The sequence below is a fragment of the Artibeus jamaicensis genome, unplaced genomic scaffold (assembly GCF_021234435.1).
Source record: "Artibeus jamaicensis isolate MK-2021 breed Jamaican fruit bat unplaced genomic scaffold, CSHL_Jam_final scaffold_847, whole genome shotgun sequence".
Classification (NCBI taxonomy): Eukaryota; Metazoa; Chordata; class Mammalia; order Chiroptera; family Phyllostomidae; genus Artibeus; species Artibeus jamaicensis.
In genome coordinates this window covers 2,737,827-2,758,487 of record NW_026522057.1, presented here as the reverse complement: position 1 = coordinate 2,758,487, position 20,661 = coordinate 2,737,827, and the positions used below count along the sequence as shown (strand labels likewise).

Genomic DNA, 20,661 nt, shown 5'->3' with positions numbered 1-20,661 from the left:
ACTGAGGCGGTTACTGAGTTCTGTGGGCCCCAAGGTAGTGATGCTACATAGGTTTGTGTGCTCCAGAGGATTTAGGGGTGGGGAGGGCCTGGGAATGTAAGCAAATACTCTCAAAGTTTAGAACATAGAGATGTGAGTGCCTCCAGAATGAGGAGTATTTGCTTCTGGGCACAAGATATAGATCGAGTCCTTCATGTTCCTCTTGGGGCAGGATAGTTCCATTCTTGGAGGACAGGAATCCATTTCAAACAGTGGGGTGGGAATGAAGTCAGTATTAACCATAGACAACCGAGAAACTTGGGTTTGGTGCCTCTCAGCTGGAAGGATTCTTTTTGTAGAATAAAGGACGGCAGTTGCCAATACGCCAGGGATTTTAGAGAAGCACAGTGTGAGCCTTGGGCACAATGATAGTTAGCTTTGACCTCACCGGTAGGAAGAGATCCGATAAAGACCTGAGGAAGCTGACAGAGCAGTAAGGCAGTGCTGAGAAAGTGGGAGAAAGGTCAGGCATTGCCTCAGAGCCGATGACGTCACTCCCTGTGCTGCTGTGTAACATGGTTAGTGTGCTTTGTGTGTTTCTTGTCCTTATGGAACAAGGATGGCTGTGACATCTGGGACCACTTTTGTAGTCCTTTGCTGCCACAGCCTGGCAGAATGCTGCCTGGCACCGAACAGATGTCCAAGTATGAGCAATGTGATGAGAAAACAGAGAAAAAGGCAGCGGGAGGGGATGAACGGGCTCTCCTTGAAACTTAGGACTTTCAGACCAAAGCTAATCAAAGATAAAAAGTTTTAGGGAGAACAAATTAGAGGTGCCTTGCAGCAACCCTGCAAGTCTCTGATATATGGTCTCTGGTCCCTGATACAGCTCTTCCATAAATTGCTGTCAGATAAGCCCAACTCAGTGACCATCAAAATTTAAATAACTTTATTCAGGGAAATCTTTTGGCCCACTTCTGCTGACTTAAGCCCTGCCCTTGCCCACAGGGAAGGACTAAGAAAGGCAGCTTGGACTGGAGACCCAAACTCGATCTGCTCTTCTTCAGCTTCAGGAAAGCAAGCGAAGGTACTGAAGGCGGCCCTCTCCCAGCGCCCATCCAGCTCTTACTTGAGGCGCAGGCTCGGTGGACTGGAGGAGAGCCATCCTGGCTGGAGTCTAGGAACTGGGCATACGACCAGGATAACCAAACCCTGATGAAAGACAGGGTGCAGTAAAATTCCCCTCTTCCTCCAAAGTATGAAAAATGAGCCTGGAAAGGGCTTTTTCTGAATGCTAAAAAAAACCCTTTCTTACCCAGCCCTACCTAGTAGAGCCACTTCTTGGGGAAGCCCCAACCCCACCCGTTGGGCCTTCAACATCCTCCTTCTCGTGTGCAGGGCATGATAAACAGAAGACTTTGAGACTACTTCCCAGGTAAGAGCTAAACTGGCTTCTGAGAGAACGGAGAGCACAGCTGGCCCAAACGGCACCAGAGCTGCAGGGAGAGTTCATCCAAGCCCAGAAGCCTCACTGCCTACAGCTTGCGGATGGCCAGGATGGAACCTGGGCAGAGACAGTGAGCCTCTAAGCACACAGAGCCTGACACGGTTTGTAGCAGCACAAAATAAGCACAGGCTTTTTTGAGTCCCATGACCTCGTGTTCATCAGCTCACCATGGCATAAAACAGTATCAAATCAGGGCTAGTTCTGGATCAAGGACTGAGGGTAACAGGGAGAAGTGGCTATAGAAACTGTCATTTATTGAATCCCGATTATTTCATACACTGTGCTTAGTGTTTTACATTCATTTTCTCATTTTAATCCTCATAACGACCCTATGAGGTAGGTATTATCACCATCTACAAATAAGGAACAGGCTTAGAAAAACTAGGCCACTTGCAAAGTCACACAGCTGGTCAGTGGTGGAACTGGGATTTGTCTATTGCAGAAAGCCCATGTTCTTTTTATCATGCTCATCTAGGTCAGCTTTGGGCAAAAGGCAATTTCACTGCCCAACTCTGCAGAGAACACTTGGCTGTGGAGGCTGCTGGCCACACTCACCGCTGGTAGGGATGCATTGAAGCTGACTTGATATTAGTTTTTATTCCACCTGGCATTTTTCCTGAAAGGAACATGAAGACACAGGAAGCATGGTAAGACTTTTATGATCAGCCAGAAATGTGGCCTCTCACATTTCCTTCTGCCACCCCCTCAATCATCTCAGAACCTCTGTGGCATCTGACCTTGGATGGCAAACCTCAGAGGTGTGGTTCCGCACTCAGCCCTCTCCCTGAAGGCGTCTAGAAGGAGAGGACTGATGGGGGTGGGTAGTGGGAGGGTCAGACTCCTGCTCACCTACTCCTGGAAAAAACAGCTAAACTTGTGTGACTTCATTTAATGTCATGGGTAAAAGTATATGTTTTCTCTCTCTCTTTTATAAAGATTTTATTTGTTTACTTTTAAAGAGAGGGAAACAGAGGGAGAAAGAGAGAGAGAAACATCAGTGTGTGAGATACGGGTTTCCTCTCACACGGCCCCCAACCAGGGACCTGGCCCACAACCCAGGCATGTGCCCTGACTGGGAAATGAACCAGTGACCTTTCAGTTCACAGGCCGGCGCTCAGTCCACTGAGCTACACTAGCCAGGGCTGTTCTCTTTTATTTTAATTGACCCTTTTCTCAGGCAGCTTGGAAGAAAATATCTCTCCTAGTTACTTGCATCTGAACTCCTCCAGATTGTTCTCATCATTACTCAAAATGAGCAGGAGATACAGGGTACAGAGAAAACAAAATCATGGAGCACCAGGAAACTTGACTGCTTATCAATTCACAACCCACCTACCACATGGTCTTAATTAAGGTTTGACTGTCAGTTTCTCTAAGAAAAAACCCTGGCAACACACCAAATATCCAGAGTAAATGGAACAGAAGGGTAGTTGAGACAGAGGTCTGAGATGGGGGTTGGAGGTGAGAGCAGTTTCTGCTATTCGAAGTTATTCTTCATTCTCTTGGTGTTTGTTAGAGTCTCAAAATGAAAATTTTGCTAAAAACTGTTTTCTGGGTCACAGTCCAGGAGACTAGGAGAAAATCTCTAGCTCCGGGGATGCTGGAGGCACAGATGTTTCTACTTATTCCTACTTCCCTGTTTAAGGCCTGTCACCACGTCAACCCTTGCCGTCTTACCTGGTTGACCTGCTTGAGCCATTTGCACCCCACTGAGCATTGACTGCTGCTGGCTTGGAGCACCTGTCATTTGCACCTGCTGTAACCCTGAGGTTCCTGCAAGGATTGTTCCAGTTCCTGGCTGGCCTGGCTGGCCAGGTCCGCTGCTGCCTGAAGGTCTCCAATTAGACAATCCCTTTCCAAACGCAACTGCTGCCACCAAGGCATTGGTGTCTGCAGGGTTAAAGGTTTGCTTGTTCGGCCGGAGACCTGAAGAAAAAGGTGAGTGAGGACCTTGGGGTATAGCTCTGGCCCTGGACTGAATGCAGCAGTCTGAAAACCCATATGAGCATCAGAGCTTGGAATTCTGACTTCAGCAGCATCCAGACTCCCTGGTGGCCTAGAGGAGGAGCCAGAGGACCCCCCAAAATCATCTCAGAATTCTCCCTTTTCACCCATTTCCTCCACCTTCTCCAGGGCTGGCCTTAAATAAAAAGGACTAACAGAATGGATGTAGACCCTTTCCTAAGGAGCTCATTCTTTTCTTTTCTTTTCTTTTCTTTTTATTTTTTAGCTACAGTATTCCGTCTTTTACTCCCATCCCAGCCCCCCCCCGTGCCCCCCACCTCCCTCCCATTTCCACCCCCCTTAGTTGTTGTCCATGTGTCCTTTATACTAGTTCCTGTAAATCCTTCCCCTTTTTCCCCTGAAATTCCCTCCCCTCTCCCCTCCAGTCGCTGTCCCCCTGTTCTTTATTTCAGTGTCTTTGTTTTTATTTTGCTTGTTTGTTTGTTTTGTTGTTTAGCTTCCTGTTAAAGGTGAGTTCATATGGTATTTGTCTTTCACCGCCTGGCTTATTTCACTCAGCATAATGCTTTCCAGTTCCATCCAAGCTGCTAAGGAGCTCATTCTTACATCCTCATTTCACTACTACCAAAATCACCATTCCTGTAGAAGTAATCTTATTCCTCTTTCCGTCTCCACTTTGCCACTGATCCCTCCATACCTCCACTCTCTGATTCTCGTTCCTCTTTGCTGATTTTCTCCAGAAGGTTTGAGCACATTTTATTCAAGCTCTGGATCTGCTTCTATAACACAAAAATTGGTGCAGAGATTAGGGCAAGCAAGAGGTGATTGTGGGGAAGTTGCTTTCTTATGTCCCTCTAGGGGCAATTTACATGCAACCAACTGTGCATCTCCACCCAACAGCAATGGTAATGCCTGGGTTCTCACGATGGGACATGGGGAGTGGGGGGCAGCAAGGCGCACATCAGCCCAACCTGAGCTGCATCAGCACCAATTCGGGCAGCATCTGTTGTCAGCTGCTTCTCTTGCTCTTCAACCTCAGGGTCAGGCTTGGTTCTCAGATGGTCAGGGACCACCTCATGGCTGAAAACAGGTACTCGTCCTTCGGTCTGCCGCTGTTAAACACAGATTTTATTAATCCTCCTATGCATTCCAAGAAGATTCAATCTGGCCTGATATATATTGTGGTTCTTGCCACAGGCAAACAGTGCATTTTCAGGAAAAACACATCCTAAGACTTATAACATTTAGCTTCCTAGGACACTCTATCCCTCATTCTTTCTGTCTCCTCATGCTCCTGTATCTACTGGACACAGGAGCAAATCTCTCTACTATATTTTTATCAAACACTGAAATATACAAACTCACAAAAGAACATTTTTTTAAAGATCATTTATTTATTTATTTATTTATTTTTAGAGAGGGGAAGAGAGGGAGAAAGAAAGGAATGGAAACACTGATGTGCGAGAGATATATCAATCGGTTGCTCTCTCATGCCCTCAACTGGGGACCTTGGCCTGCAACCTAGGCATGTGTCCTGACTGAGAATCCAACCAGTGTCCTTTTAGTTCACAGGCCAGTGCTCAATCCACTGAGCCACACCAGCCAGGGCAGAACATTTTTTGCTCAAGATAGGTATTCAAGGAGAAAGGTCTTTGCCTTGGTGACAGTCCTCAGATGTATTTGGGAGCAGCTCCCCAACTCCAGAAGGACAGAAAGCAAGGCCTCCAAAAGGCAGCCCTCACTTTTTACTGCCACACACTACTGCACATTCAGAAGTTCTAGAATCCCCAAACAACAATTGTGCTCTAGGTCCTCATCTAAGAACTTTATTTCCCAAGTTGCACCTTTCTTCTCCTCTTACCATGAGATCTTCGTCCCGGTCTGGGGACAACACCAGAGGGATGATGACCTGGTTACGGAACAATGGTGTCTTTTCATGCTTCAAGACCTTGTTCAGAGTGTTCAATTGTCCAGACAGCAAGGCAAAGCTGTCCAGGACGGAGGGCCTGGTGGCAGTAAGAAGGTGTCAGAACGCTCCCAGTAGTCTCAAAGGAGTCCTTCAGATCAGGAATACCCAGATTTACCCCCCAAAGACTCACAGCCCTATGGCTTGAGTGGGTGGGAACCAGACTGGCTTATAGGGATTGTTAGGTTAGGAAAAAGGGACACACTTTCAGTTTCTGACACAGATGGAGGAAAAAGGCAGTTCATTATCTGAATGGGGTGGGGAAGGGTGGCAAAATAAGAACCATGGCTACACTGTTATCACTAAAAATTCAGAAACTGAGTAAAAGCCTCCTTTGTGGCCTAGAAATAAAATCCATACTTCCAGTGTAGGCTGGACTTGAAAGACTCACCAATATCTATGGCAAGAGATCCAGTGTGGCTTTTGTATCCCTACTGTAGCAGGGAGGACCCACTGAGGAAAGATATCTTCCCAGTGAGGTCAAAGAATGAGAATCAAAAGTACAAAGAACCTAGGTTGGGAAACTGTATGCTTCTCTATGTCCTTGCCATGGAGGCCCTAAGCTACACTTCACTTGTTAAATATTGGGCAACCCAGCTCTTAACACATCATAAGATGTTTGCAAACTGATAAATGGTTACACCACTGGAGATGTACTTGTCCACCGGGAGGCCTGGTCCCCCATCCATGGAGCCCTCCCTAGGTCGCCCTGGCCACCCTTACCAGGTCAGCCGGTCATACTCGTTCTCCAACTTGTAAATGAAACTCCCCAGTGAGTTCTTCAGATCAGCCACTTGACTCAGCAGTGCATCTAATGATGCCTCAAGCTGCTTCTCCTCCCTCTGCACCAATAGAAACAGGTCGATTACCCGGATGAGTGTGCGAGTATGACATCCACATACAGGAGGAGAGCAAGCAACACTAGTCAAGTAACACAGGATCTCATTTGCATGAGAAAGCCAGGTTGTTTTCTATCTTCAGTATTTAGGTTACAGGCAAGGTCAACCCTTGGCCCTTTCAACCCGTTCACCTGATTTCAGTTCCTCCTACTAGCTGATTCCTTTCTCTCATCACCTCCTCAAGCATGACTATTTTTTCTCTGTGTGAAGTACACTCTAGTCTCTCTGAGAACTTTTTTCCAGACCTAAATGCCTTGGGTTTATTATCTTTCTGTGTACCTCTGCAGCATATTTACTCTTCTGTCCTAGAACTTGCCTTCTGAGCTGGGCTTTCTTGTCAGTGGCACACAATCTGTGAGAAATCTACCAGCACATGAAGGTCTCTTCTGAATGCTGGCCTTGCACCCCACACCCCCTGTCCCATTTCACTTGCCTTCAGCATTTGCTGATTCCACCTCCTCCTTCCTGAATTAATCTGCACCCATTTTATTTCTGTGCCAATATTACTGTACTCCTTTCATAGGTTACATTTACTGACAGACCACAGGGGCAAGAAACTAAATGACAAATGACAAACAATCCCCCCCAATATTCACATGTCCTAAGCAGTAGACAAACAACTGTAAATGCGGGGGGGGGGGGTGTCCGCAAAGCAATTTCTCTCCATCCGTGACCTCCAGTTCTACTTCATCCTTAACAACTATCGGGCATAGATTGTGAAACAGTTTTGCAAACTCGCCATGTGCAGAGCAGGAGCCCTGATCCTGGGTTCTACCCACGGCCTCAGATTATAATTAATTCAGGATTTAGCCAGTTTCGTCCCATTTCTTCACCTCCGGCGTCTCTCCAATTACAATCCCCTGTTATTTCTACATCCAACGGCATCCACCCAACAAGCGAAGCCGGGCCGAGCCAACGCGCCACTTTCTCGCTTCTTCCTTAGATTAACATCTCAGCCTTCCAAATTACAACCTGATCCTTCCCCACACTCCAGCAAATCAGTGCTGCTTCCTCCCTCCCGATTTAGCCACAGCCTGTCTCCAGCCAACAGGGTTCCCAACCCATCAAATCTTCACCTCTTCTACTCAGTAGGCCTTGCCCCTCCACACCACGTTCTTACGCGCCAGCCGCCAGCTCTGCACCCTCCTCTCACCCCAACTTCTAATCTCCCCCCATTCAACCACTCTCCGTCCAGCAACCTGAAATTAATTGGCAATCAAGAGCCCCAAACCGGTACTCACCTGCATAGCGGGGGCAGTGTCAGCGGCAACAACCTCCTCTTCCTGTTTGCCAGTCAGCTAGTCAAGTAAGTGGGCTCCTTTCACCAATCAGAGAGCTCATAACTCGTCCCGCCCATTCATTTCCGTCCCGCCCTTTCATTACCTGCGCAGGCCCGGTGCGAGGTAGCCGGGTCAGGGGTCACAAGTGGGACCTCTACTCTGGCTCGGGCCTGCGCCGGAGCGCAGTGGGATGGCCTCGGAGCGCCCGGAGCCGGAGGTGAGGGGCGGGCGGGCGCAGTGCGGCCATGGCCTCCTTTGGGTCTGGAGGCGACTGGGCCGCGCAGCCTGGGCGGGAACCGGCCCAATTCCTAAGGCCAGGTTCATTTGAACCTCCTTGCTGCGGTCCCCAGTTTCCTCGGGGGGGCTAGAGGAGAAGCTCGTTACTTTGTTTTGTTTACTGAAATTTCATCCACGTCGCTGACTTTAGGGCTCTTGGATACTTTGTCCTAATAATGGTATTAACAAAACCTGTGTTTTGATTTTATATCGCAGTTTCAGCGGGCAGCAGGGCGATAGACTTACTTCGCCGGTTTCTTGCATTTCTGCAAACATTGGAATCCCCTAAACATCATGAAATAATTTATTTCTAGCACTCGTAATTAGGGAAAGAAGCTCTAGTTTCGTGGAAAAAAAACTTGACTCAGAGTGAAACCTCATTCCAGTATTACCCAAATGGCTGATTTCGGGCAAGTCTTCGCCTCCCAGATCTTGTTTCCTTCTTCCTAAAATACCTGTCTTCTGGTGCGTTGTGAGTACCACGTGTGTTAAACCAGAAAATGAATTTGAGTTGTATATTAGGTCGTAAGGACCACACGAAGAACATAGCGTACGTTGTGTTATTCAAACCTGTGCAAGGAAGTGGCAATACCTATTCTCATTTACAGGTAAGGAAACTGAAAAGTGAGAGGTTAATTAAGTACCTTATCCAAGTGCTACTCAGCCAGCAAGTAGCATTCTGGAGGAACAACATCACTAGGAGAGGTGTCCAATATCACAAGAGGATAAATGAGTGGGTGGGAAGGGTGAGGGGTTTGTGTGATGACAAGCGGTAGTCATTACTTACTGAGTGCTTGCTGCATAGCAGGCACTATTCTAAGCACTTTACCAATACCAATTAATGCTCTCATCCCTGTGAAGACACTCCAGTGTTAACATCCCCAGTTTTTAGTTGTGGAAACTTAGGCACAAGAGATACTCAGAGCAACCAAGTTACACAGCTAGTGAGTCATGAGCCAGGGGTCCTAAACGGGTGGTCTGGCTCCCGATCTCATGTTCTTAACCATGATGTTTATAGTATAAAAATAAAGTAGGGACAAGATAGTAAATCTCCAGGGTTTTGGGTTTTTTTTGTTTGTTTGTTTTTATGGGTTTGTTTTTTTTTTTTGTCAATCTCATGTGATGAAACCAAAGATTAGGAAACTACCTTATTTAAAATAGTCACACATGTTCATAGGGATGGTGGAATAGCCCATACATCAGAAATATCAGAATTGAGAAAAGCATGAAAAATTTTGGAGTCTGATTTTTTTATAGATTAAAATGAGAGGAAATAAAAATGGGGAACAATGCTTTCTAGGCAGATAGTCTAAAACAGCACTGTCCAATAGAAATCTAATGTCAACCATATATGTGAGTTTTGTAGTAGCCACATTTTAAAAGGTAAAAAAAAAAAGAAACAGGTGAAAATTTTAGTAATATATCTAACCCTATATTTCTGAAATATTCAACATGAAGTAAATATTTTCGATGATGAGATATTTAACATTCTTTTTTTGTACCAAATCTCTAAAGTCCAATGTGTATTTTACACTTCAGCACATGTGGTTTTGGACTAGCAACACTGCAAATGCTCAGTAGCCTTATATAGTAGTAGTTAGCACACTGAATAGTGCAGATCTAACGTAACTTGGAGTCAAAACACACTCTCTGGGTTCCCATTCAGCCAAAGGCTAAGCATTTGTTAAGTTTTTGATTTGCATTTCTGAGAACTTAATCTCCGGAAGAAAAGGGAATGAAGAGTTCTTCTGCCCGTGGGCAGAAAAGTGACTGACTTGTAGAGGTTGTTGACAATCTCAAGAGAGAAAGATTGGGCACAGTCAGATTTAAGAAATCATTCACTCCTCAAATACTTAAAATATTTTGAGTGCTGTTATGGACTCAGAATTGTCCTAATTATCGGGGTGGATGTGTAGTAGTGTAACACGTGTTTCCTATTTTAATGGAGTAAATAAACATTGAATTATAATAAGTGCTGCAAAGGAAAAATACAGAGTGAATGAGTATTTAATGGGTTCTTAACCTACTTTATTAAGAAGTGGTGGTGGCAGGGGTGGATCAGGAAGCTGCTTCAGGTGAATGACATTGAAGCCTTAAGAATGAGTAGAAGTTGCCCAGAGAAGAGGCCAAGTGCATTATAGGCAAAGATGATAGTGAAAATCCTGAGGTGAGAAAGGGCCTAGAGCCTTCAGAGAACTGGGAGGAGGCAGCTGCTAGTGTGGGAACAGTGTGACGATGAGAATAGCTAGCAGTGCTTACTAAATGTCATCCAACAGTTCTAAAATCCCCATGAAACAGGTACTGTCATTATCCCCGTTTTACAGATGAGTTAACTAAGGCAGAGTTTAAGTAACTTCACCAAGGTTTTATACTAATAAGCAACAGAACAAGTGTTTGATCCTAGGAGCTCTAACTTAGGGGGACATGGGGGAAAGATGAGGCTGGAGAAGATTCTGGTTGAGGTCATGCTCGAGTTTTAGGCTTTCGTCATATGTATAATGGTAAGGAGGTTTCAGACAATTCAAGGGGTAGAAATGCCTACATTTTTTATGGGACCCTTAACAGAAAACAGCACACGTGTTTGACTATACCTTAAATACAAGGTGATAGGTGCAAAAAACAACAAACTAATGAGATGGGAATGTTTCCTTTGCTCTGATGTGCATGATAGGCAGCACAGTACCTGATGATGTTTTATTCATCTTGTTATAAATGGTATGTAGACCTCAGTAGTTGTTCCAAAGAATGACAGGCTTCCTCTGGCATTGTTCTGACTCTCTTGTTTAATTACAGCAACATCCTTATGACATAGATATTCTTGTCTACATGTTATCAATGAAGAAACAGGCCTGGAAATATTGGGTAACTTGACCAAGCTCACCTAGACAGGAAGTAGTAGAACCAGCTTTGATTCCAGATCTCTTGGCTCCAAAACCCTGCTTTCTCTTTGCCATACTACTCTGAGAGTAAAGCACTTTAGACTCAGGGGAATGAAATATTAAGGACTTGAAGCTCTGTATGAGTGTGTAGATGCTGTGAGAACACAACTAATTCAGGGATTCCCAACACCGAAGTGAAAGAATCACTTGGGGAGCTTGTTAAATGTGAATTCCTGAACCCTATCAACTCTAATTCATTTGGAGTGGGGTGGTGCCCAGGATTCTGCCCTTTAATAAGCACCCCAGGTGTTCCTGATGCAGCTGGCCCTTGGATCACACTTTGAAAAATACCATTTGAGCTGCTTAAATCTTTTTAAATCTCCTGGTTCTGATAAATTACATCTGGAATGTGAAGAAAACTTAGAGATGTTTTGAAAACATGGTGGTTGATTTTAAAGAACCACATGTAAGGGGGAATGTTGTAAGAAAGTTTGAGTTAGACAGGTGTTCCTGGTTTCGAGAGTGGATTCTATGAGAACTGACTGATGAACTAAACCTCAGCTTGGCCTTGGACAGTCAGGCCATCATTCAAAATAACTTTTGAGACAAGGTGGAGAAATGTAATTAAGCAGCCTACTAATAATCTGAAGAAAGTTTTCTACTAGCATAGTGCCGGTGTATACCCTCCATCTGGTTCATCCTTCTTTCCCTCCTCACTTAGCAAACGATGCTTAATCTTCAGTGTCCCTTTCTCCTAAGATCCTAGCCTGGGACAGGTTACTTGGTTACATGCTGTCATAGAACCACATTCTTATCCTTTGGTGAATATATTCAGTTTACAATAATATAATAATTAGAGTGATTATTTGGTTTTTTTTCTCCATTGGGTAGATTTCATGAGAGTAGAGAATGCCGATTTTTGCTTTCCATTGTATCCTTAGGACCACTTAGCCCCCTGCTGGCATGTGGCAGCCTCTCTGTAAACTTGGCTGATGAATGAATGCAAACTCACCTTGCCTTTCTCCTCTTGGAACTTGGATAAGACTTGATGATATCCTGATCAAATTAGTGGGGAAGTTGAGCTAGAAAGAGATTTATTAGAAGACAAAATAGCCCTCTAAGCTTCACAACAGAATAGTTGACTGAATTTATCCAATACGATAGGACTAATGGAATAATTGTATGTGTCCCCCCAAAAAGCCAGCTACATGAGGACAGAATTGTGTGTGTGTGTGGCGGGGGCGGGGGGGCAGGATTGTATCTTAACAGCAACACAAGTGAGGAAGTCATCAAAGTTCCCTGACTGTGGTGTGGTAGAGCTTCTAAAACGTATAAGCAGAACCTAGGGGACTCTAAGTCTGTCCGTTTAGCTGTGCATTGCTTTCCATTCTGGCCCCCACATTTTAAGTTGAAAAGTAGATCAGCCAAAATTCATTCCTAGGCATATGATAATACAAGATAAAAAGTGAGGAAATTTGAAGCCACACTGTTTGAGACATATTTAAAGAAACTGGAGATGTTTATTATGGAAAAGCAAAAACTTGGGGCCATCACCAGATGTTCGATAGACTCGGAAGCGACTGGTTAGCGGCTTCCTTGTCATTTTACTGGTGTGCGCATTTACACTGTCGTGCGCCATCACGGTAGCTGGTGGTATGTTACAGAGGAGAAACTGAAGCTCAAGCCCATAGTCTTAGCAATCACATCACACGATTTTTTGTTTCAAAATCTATTATAATCCTACCAGAACCCCTCCCCAGATTCCAAGAACACTAAAAAAGAAAACACTAGAAAAGAACAGACTAGTGAAAAACTGGTTTTTTTAAAAAAAGAAAAACAGCTTTCTTGTAAGCAAAGGAAAAGTCCAAACAATAGAATAGGCTAATTTTTCCATAAAGCGAATGGATGAGGAAGAATGGAAACTCTTGAACAACAAAGTAGAAATTAATAAAAGTGAAAAATTAAGGATAGGTGGTAAATTATGAGAGCGATTTCTCCTTCATGCACTTATTCAACAAATATTTAAATACCTAGTTCACCTTGGCACTGTGCTCTTTGCTAGAGATACAGCAAAGAACGATATATACTTTCCTGGAGCTTCTAGACTGTAGGGAAAACAAACATTAACAAATACGTAAATTCTCTATTGTAAGTTGTCGTGGGCACTATGAAGAACTACAGACTGCTTTGTTAAATGCCCAGCAGAGATACCTACAGTGCAGAAGATCGTGGAAAGATTCACTTATTCAACCCAGAATTGCCAAGATTTTAGCCCTAGAAGAGAGAGTGACCAAATGTCCCCAGCTGTTTTTAGAGTGTTGACCCATAGACATGTGCTCTCTGCCCTTGTAAATCTAGTTCCAAATAGGCCTAAACTCCTTTCCTTAGTGTTTCTTTGCATAGACAAAACAAGCTGGCATTTGGGGGGGTGGGGGGAGATCATTACTACCAAAAAAGAACAAAAGAAAAATAGTGTTGAGTCTAGTGTTAAGTGTTATCACCCTGAGAACAATTGTATCAATATGATTAAAGTTTGCTTTGCTTAGACCATACAGTGAACTCACTTATTCAGCCAAATTGTGTTGAGCATCCTGTATGCCAGGCACTGCACTAGGCTCTGGGTATAGAGTGTAGATACACTGAAAGGACTTCTAACTTAGCATATCCTTCCTTGTTCTGATTACTCTGAGCCCCAGCCTATCCTTTTCTAGTGGCAGGGAACCAGCATAGTCAACTAATAGACAGTGGTCACTAATAGTCACACTCACATCAGTCAATTCTGAGGGACAGGTTGCCTGGTTAGATTTTATTTATTTTTAGAGATGGGGGAAGGGATGGATGGAGAAAGAGAGGGAGAGAAACATCAATGTGTGAGAGAGACACTGATTGGTTGCCTCTTGCATACCCCCAACTGGGGATCTGCAACCCAGGCATGTAACTGGGAATTGAACTGGTGACCTTTTGGTCCCCAGGCCAGCACTCAGTCCACTGAGCCACACCAGCCAGGGCTCATTGCTGCAATTTCTTTCATTGCCAGTAGACCACTTTTCTGTTTTTAGGAGCTTGGCAGTGAGACTGTAATTTGATGGGAGATTTTGAGGTGGGTGGTAGTTAGAAGTGATGGCAAATATAGCGAATTTTTCTAGCTAACTTGGAAATCATTCTGCCACTTACTGGTTTCCGATGCTACCTTAGTCATCCTTGACACCTTCCTTTTTGTCACCTTCTTCACTTCCAATTAATCACCAGTTCTTGCCTGTCTTATTGCAAAGATCCCTTAAAATGCACTTGTCTCAAAGGTTAGTTCAAGCTGACATTTGTTTCTTTTTTTGTAACCAGACTTTCTCAATGAAAGGCAGTGGCGGTTTTACGTTGTAGCACAACTCCTTGTGTCCTCTGGGATCCACCGCAAACAGTTTACAGAATTGCTACTTGCAGTAGCTGTGGTCTAGACTACCATCATTTCCCATGGTCATTAGGGAAACTTTCTGAATCGCATGGCAGACAGGTTTGGGGGTGGGTGGGGGTGGGAGCTGTAACTGTAGGATTGTTACAGTTATACATGCAGATTACAAAAAAGAGGAGGAATCCTGTACTGTAGAAAAACAACAAACCATTCTCAGCCAAGTATTCCTGCTTATATTAAAGACCGTCAGTAACTTTTAAAACCAAAGAGGGACCCTGGCCAGTGTGGGTGTGGGTCACTTGGTTAGAGCTTTAGTCATAAACCGGAACTCAGGGGCTCATAGGAGAGGCAACCACTCCACGTTTCTCTCTCGCTCTCTCTTCTTCCCTTCCCCTCCCTCAAAACACACACACACAAAGGACGGTAGGGGCAAGGGAGGGTGGAGAAGGAAGTGGAGGAGTTTGAGTGGATGGGTTCAGCTCCTCGTACTGCAGGGGAGCTCGGCAGCACCTCGCTGCGAGGTTTCCGCAGGACGTGCTCCAGAACTCCTTGTCTGATCAACTGCTCACGCTTCCACCAAAGCACAAAGTGCTGGCTATTTTTATATTTAAGCAGGACTGAAGTGCCATCGTCAGCTTCAAATTCTGCAGTCTTTTAGACATCATACTTCAATAGGTAGGCTTTTGGGAGGTTTCATGTCCTGTGTAAAATCCAAACCTTCATCTCTTCCCAATGACCTCATTTATCGATACCAAGGCAATTTTATAATTATTGAACCATTCCATTTCTTCAGTAGACGTGTGAAATCGCAGAACATTTGGCAAAGCACTGCCGTATTCCCACTCCAGTCCTCTAAGCCAAAGTAGTCAGTCATACAGGTGTGCTACAGTGCAGCATTGATTTCTTGGCAAAACAGTGTTGACATTTGATGGTTAGTATCAGATCACTTCGTCCACCTGACTTGGCTTCATTCACATCAGACTGGCTTTGTTCATTTAAGCCTTTGTCTCCCTTAGAACTTGCCTCAGTCCATCCTCCTCTTTCTTTTTGTTCTTGGCTCAGGGACGTCCAACCTTTTGGCATCTCTGCACAGCACTGGAAGAAGAGAGTTGTCTTGGGCCACACATAAAGTACATTGTGTTATGTAATCACATGCACAAAATCTCATAATGTCTTCAGTAAATTTGCAGTTTTGTGTTGGGCTGCAGTCACAGCCATCCTGGGCTGCGTGCGACCCTCGGGCTGCAGGCTGGACGCCCCTGTAAGGGCATTTCCAGCCTTTGGGGAAAGTCAGAAAGCCGGGGTGGGAATAGAGGGAACTGACTTTCTGCTGCAGCTCTGGCTTGGTGGGTGCTCCCTTTCTGGCCAAGTCCTTCTCCAGTTCAGGCCACTAATCTGCGTGCGGGGAAGACCCTAATTACTCAGGTAAAGGAGGCCCCCTCCCGTGGACCGAGCCAGACCTCAGCCCAGTGAGAGTCAGCCTCTCAGCTCCACCCCAGCCATGGTGTGGGGTGTGGTTATGTTGGTCCTCCAAGATCCAGATGGATTTTTTTCCTAATGCAAATACGTTACTCTCCAGCTAAAAAAAAAGTTGAGTAGCTTGACCTAACTCAGGAGAAAATTCAAAATCTTAGCCAGGGTCTACCTCAGCCCAGAGTAAGGAAACGATATAATAGAGTAGAATTTTCCAGCATGTGATCCTAGATGGTATAGCAACAACACAAAATAATGCTGAATCACTTCAAATCATTGTGTAAATTAACTTTTCTGCTTATGTCAGAGGATCCTTTCTGCTTGTAAACTCCCATTATGTCCTTTCTTGTGAACACTTTTAATCTTTTCTGCTTTTAGGTCCCTGGTTTTATCCATTCATCACTCTCAGTAGATGGGCTTTGTAGCTCCTCAGGCCTGGGTCTGACTGCTGACCCTATGACCTACTAATCATTTAGGTCAATTAACCTTTTTGCATCCAGGATTCAGATGAAGACTGAATGAGCTTAATCTGTGTTAAGACCTAGCGTTGTGCATCTGGTAATGAATAACTCATAATAGTTAAATTTTATTGTATTCTTAACTAAGCACCAGGCACTGCACAGAGTACTTCATATGCATGATTTCACTTAATCTACACAACAGAACTATTCATCAGTATTAGGGTTGTCCTCCCTTCCCAAATGAGGACACTGAGATTTAAAGAGGTTAATGTACCTTTTTCACAAAACCAAGCTAATAGGTGGCTGAATTGGGATTCAAACCTAGTTCGTCTGAATCTGAAGTGCGTGCACTTAACCTTTACAGTTATGCTGTTGAATGTATTTTAGGTGCTCAGTAAATATGAGTTCCTTTCCTCTTTTTGCTTTTAACTTTCATCCCTGTCATTCCCCAGGATCTGTTTCTGTATCTTTTTAGCTCACCTTCTGTCTTAGAGAAAAAGACTTTCTTCACCTTTAGTCGTTGCACGTCTGCTCTCCGTGCTCTCCTACCGTTAGGCACCCTCTATTCTTGCTTCTCCTGGGCTGTTTTGATCTATTCTCCATGCACATTTCCCCATTTGGGGTGAGGGGGAAGACCACTTCCTTTCAAAACCACATTTCTCAACAGGCAGATAGTGACTTCTTCCTGTTCATTACCACTCTGTCTTCAATCCTCACAGCCTGGCATTTTCCCCTTCACTAGTCAGGGACACCAGGAGGAGAAGTTTGCAATTTGTCTAGAATAGGAGGAGGGTAATCTTTTCGTCTAAGGCTAGAGGAAGAGAGGAAGGGAATGCTACAGATAAGGGTGAACCAGGAGGAACCCTGGGTAGCTCGCACCGGCTGACCCTCTTTTCTTGTGAAGCAGTAGGCGTGTGTCTCTGCAGGCACTGTGGGGGCCGAGGGACTGGAAGACTCTCTGGGGGCGTAGGAAAGGTTGCTGACCTGGGAGAAGGAGAAGGATTGGTAAAGGCCCGCCAGGGGCAGCAACTTTCTAAGAGCAGCTGGCGTGGTACGTGTGGGGGTAAGGGCCATGTCAACCTCATCCTGAGTCAGCACTCTGCAGGGCTTAATGTCGTTAGGACAAGGGCGTGGGCACAGGAGCCGATGCTTGTCGGGACGCTGGACAGCCGCTTGTGAGGCAGTGGAGGGGAGCAACTAGAGTTGGTACTTGGCAAGTGTGGGACGTTGTGACCCACCGAAATTTGATTTTGAGGTATTCGGCAGGCTTGCCATTCACTTGGTGAAGATTCCTTTAGTTTCTGCTGTTGTCAAGGATTATCAGGAGGAACTGTCTGGCATTATTGAGTGTCTGCTCTCTTTTAAGCAGTTTGCCAAGCACAAGGACACGAAAAATGGAACAAGATACAGTGTCTGTTCTCAAAGAGCTTATCATTTATAGGAGAAATTCACATGAACATTTGATAACGCGTAAAACGTCTTCGTCTACATAGAGATGTGCGGGGGAATGGGAGCAGAGAGCAGAGATTTGAATCCTTGGGCACACCTTGCTCTTTTCACTTCTGCTTCCTTGCTTCTCATGACTAGTGAGCTCTTTGGACAAATTACCTGCATAGTGATATTTATGAGAGGAGATCCAAAAAAACTAGAATTGTCTTCTGGAGGGCTGGCCCCTTGTAGTACAGGCTTCCTCCACCAGGTGAGTGTTCCAGGAGCCCGTCTGTATCAGTGTACTGGCTGGTGGTGTTGTGAGGGGCTGTGGTCAGCTTCAGTGAATTTTTTTGAAAACTCTTTCAATGCATTTGCCCGTTTCATGATGGTGATTTATGAGCGCACTGAGTGTTCAGCAGTTTTTGACCAAAAATGGCACGACCCCTATGCCCAGCCTTTCCTATGCACCCAAGCTTGCCCCAGTGATTTTTTGTTTCCCCAGATGAAAAAAGTCCTCATTGTGGAAGAGGTGAAACAAAAAAACAATAGGGACTTTAAAAGGCATCAAAATTGACAAGTTCAAAAACTGTTTTGAGCAGTGGAAAAAAGTTCATGATAGGTATATTGCATCAAATGGAAAGTACTTTGAAGGTGATTGAAGTTTAAACATAAGAATAAACCCCAGCTGGTGTGGCTCAGTGGATTGAGTACTGGCCTGTGAACCAAAGGTCACTGGTTCAATTCCCAGTCAGGGCACATGCCTGGGTTGCGGGCCAGGTCCCCAGCTCGGGATGTGCTGTTTCTCTTTCTCTCTCCCTCCTCCTCTCTCTGAAAATAAACAAATAAAATATTGTTTAAAAAAAGAATAAATATACAACTTTTTTATAAATAAAGTCCAGGTTTTGGGGGGTCCTCCCTTGTATAGCCGAGGAACTTTTATAAATTTTTATAAATTTATTAATGTCTCTTTGTCCCCAGGTGGAAGAAGCTGGGCAGGTGTTCCTGTTGATGAAAAAGGATTATCGAATCTCCCGGAATGTTCGCCTGGCTTGGTTCCTCAATCACCTGCATCAAACCGTGCAGGCCACGCCCCAGGAGATGCTGGTGAGGCCCAGAGACACACAGGATGCAAGGGGCTGGCTCAGAATATCGGTTTCTTTAAAAGAGGGACTGGAAAGCGACAGTAGGGGAGACTAACTCTGGGAGGGGCAAGTGACTCTGCCCGAAAGATGATTCCACGGGGGAAATTTTGTTTCATAATTTCCCATATAGGAAGAATATGTGTTGGGTTGCGGGAGGTGGAGCCAATGGTGTGTCATTTTGGATATGGAAGTGCAGGTCCTGGCAAGAAAGGGGGACTCCTCCCTGACTCTTTCCTCTTCTCTTCATCCTAATTGTCAGCTTCAGTCTGAGCAGGAGCTGGAAGTCCTCAGTGTCCTGCCCCCCGGGTGGCAGCCAGATGAACCAGTGGTCCCAAGGCCATTTCTCCTTGTACCTTCCACCCGGGTCACCTTCTTGGCTTGGCAGTATCGATTTGTCATTGAGCTGGACCTTAGCCCATCTACTGGCATTGTGGTAAGGGGCTGTGGGGAGACAGTGGGGGAAAGGATGGGTTGGGGTGAGGAGGAGAGGGAAAGGCTTGGGAGAAAATGAAAAGTGGTCTCAGCCAACCACTGTGGAAAGGAGGCGGGCTGTTCAGGAACGGTGGGAGTGTAAAGACAGACCCCACTCCTGTGGCAGCCCTGTACTTGCAGTGGTGCTCCGCCTGCTGATGAGTCCCACTGACCCACTGGAGATGCTTGTTTCTGCCCTCTGCTCAGGGTTGCCTTTGCTTACTCTTGAGAGATCTTTCTGTGCATTGTCCTCAGGACGACTCCACAGGGGAGATCTTGTTCGATGAAGTTTTCCATGCCCTCTCCCGCTGCCTGGGGGGTCTACTTCAGCCCCTCCGAGTGCCTGGCTCGTGCATCAACTTCCAGCCTGAGATCTACGTGACTATCCAGGCCTACTCCTCAATTATCGGCCTGCAGTCCCACCAGGTATTGCGTCCTGTCTCCGAGTCCGGACCCTCAGACCCCACTTCTAATAGTCCTGTGCCCAAGTCCTTGCCCTGTCTCTGCTGCCTGTGCCCAAAGTCCACAGCTCTGCTGGCTTCTTAAATCTGATAGATTTAGTCATCTCTTTGAGTCTCTCTCCTCTTGAAAGGAATCAGTTCCTCTGGTCTTAGAGAGCCTTGCCATAAGCTTTGGGTCAGTCAGATGGCACTGATTGGACAAATTCCTCTCTCACTCCTCCTGTGTGTCTCTGGTCCTGTCCACCAGACGTCTGTTTTCTCAGTTTGTTTCTCTCCCTCCCCGCACCCTGCCTTCAGTTCCATCAGGTTGGCTGGTGTCCTGGCTCCTGGCACTAACCCCCAGAAGATGGTCTTCAGGAATAGTTTTGTGATTTTGAAATATAACAGATACCCCAAAAACCTAATTTCTTCCATGGACAGAGGCAGTCATTTTCTCTGAGTGTCCTGTGAATCGTCAGGTGGAATGCTGACCATATAGATAATTACACACCCAAGCAGGTTATCACAAGGCACTCCTTTTGAACAATGGCCAAGTCTGTTACTAGAATATCTATCTTCGACTTAGATAAACATGGCCCAGTTTCCCCTCATCTGCTCTTAACCACCCTCAACTCATTGGTAGGGGCTTACCCTGAACTCTCCCTGATGGCTACATTGTCACCTTAGCTATCAAACTGGTTTTGAAAGACAGGGATGTATGGAAAAGCATCTGAGGGTCAGAAATATACAACAAGGTGCTTGGTGCACACCTGAATCCCAGCCCTCCACCTTGGATTAAAGTGCTCTCCTAGTGCAGCTGTTAGGACTGCTGGTGTGGGCTCCATCCCCAGATAGAGTCCAGGCTCTGTAGGGGTGTTGATAGCCAAGGCAGGAAAACGTGGGTGTTGGGTAATCACTCAACATTTGGTTGGGTTTGGCAAACACTTACTGAAGCCTAATCTATGCCAGGCTTGGGCTAGCTCCTGGAGACGTAGATGAATCAGACGCCGTCCCTATCCTGATGGGAGGAGTTGAGAGTTTAGTGGGGGAAACTGATATTGAAGGAGGGAATTTCAGTTGAATGTG

The 20,661-nt window shown here is 45.4% G+C and overlaps 2 protein-coding genes and 1 pseudogene across 3 annotated transcripts in view; 1 reads left to right on the top strand and 2 right to left on the bottom strand.

Annotated features, from left to right (window-relative positions):
* Window positions 1-1,719: 1,719 nt before the first annotated feature.
* On the bottom strand, window positions 1,720-7,631 carry MED8 (mediator complex subunit 8). The gene is made up of 7 exons (XM_037149724.2): window positions 7,558-7,631; window positions 6,141-6,259; window positions 5,313-5,457; window positions 4,423-4,563; window positions 4,149-4,230; window positions 3,164-3,412; window positions 1,720-2,102 (listed from the first exon to the last, which is right to left on the bottom strand). The coding sequence occupies exons 1-7, from the start codon at window positions 7,561-7,563 to the stop codon at window positions 2,038-2,040; spliced, it is 807 nt and encodes a 268-aa protein (XP_037005619.1). The 5' UTR covers window positions 7,564-7,631; the 3' UTR covers window positions 1,720-2,037.
* Window positions 7,632-7,710: 79 nt separating this feature from the next.
* The window catches only part of SZT2 (SZT2 subunit of KICSTOR complex), a 51,479-nt gene continuing 38,528 nt past the window's right edge, over window positions 7,711-20,661 (top strand). For both annotated transcript variants that reach the window (XM_037149278.2, XM_053660303.1), the window contains exons 1-4: window positions 7,711-7,813; window positions 18,501-18,626; window positions 18,924-19,097; window positions 19,391-19,561. In XM_037149278.2, coding sequence (XP_037005173.2) covers window positions 7,787-7,813; window positions 18,501-18,626; window positions 18,924-19,097; window positions 19,391-19,561 — 498 coding nt within the window. In that variant the 5' untranslated portion in view covers window positions 7,711-7,786. The remainder of the gene's footprint in view (window positions 7,814-18,500; window positions 18,627-18,923; window positions 19,098-19,390; window positions 19,562-20,661) is intronic.
* LOC119052462 (DNA replication complex GINS protein PSF1-like) lies at window positions 14,461-17,705 on the bottom strand (annotated as a pseudogene).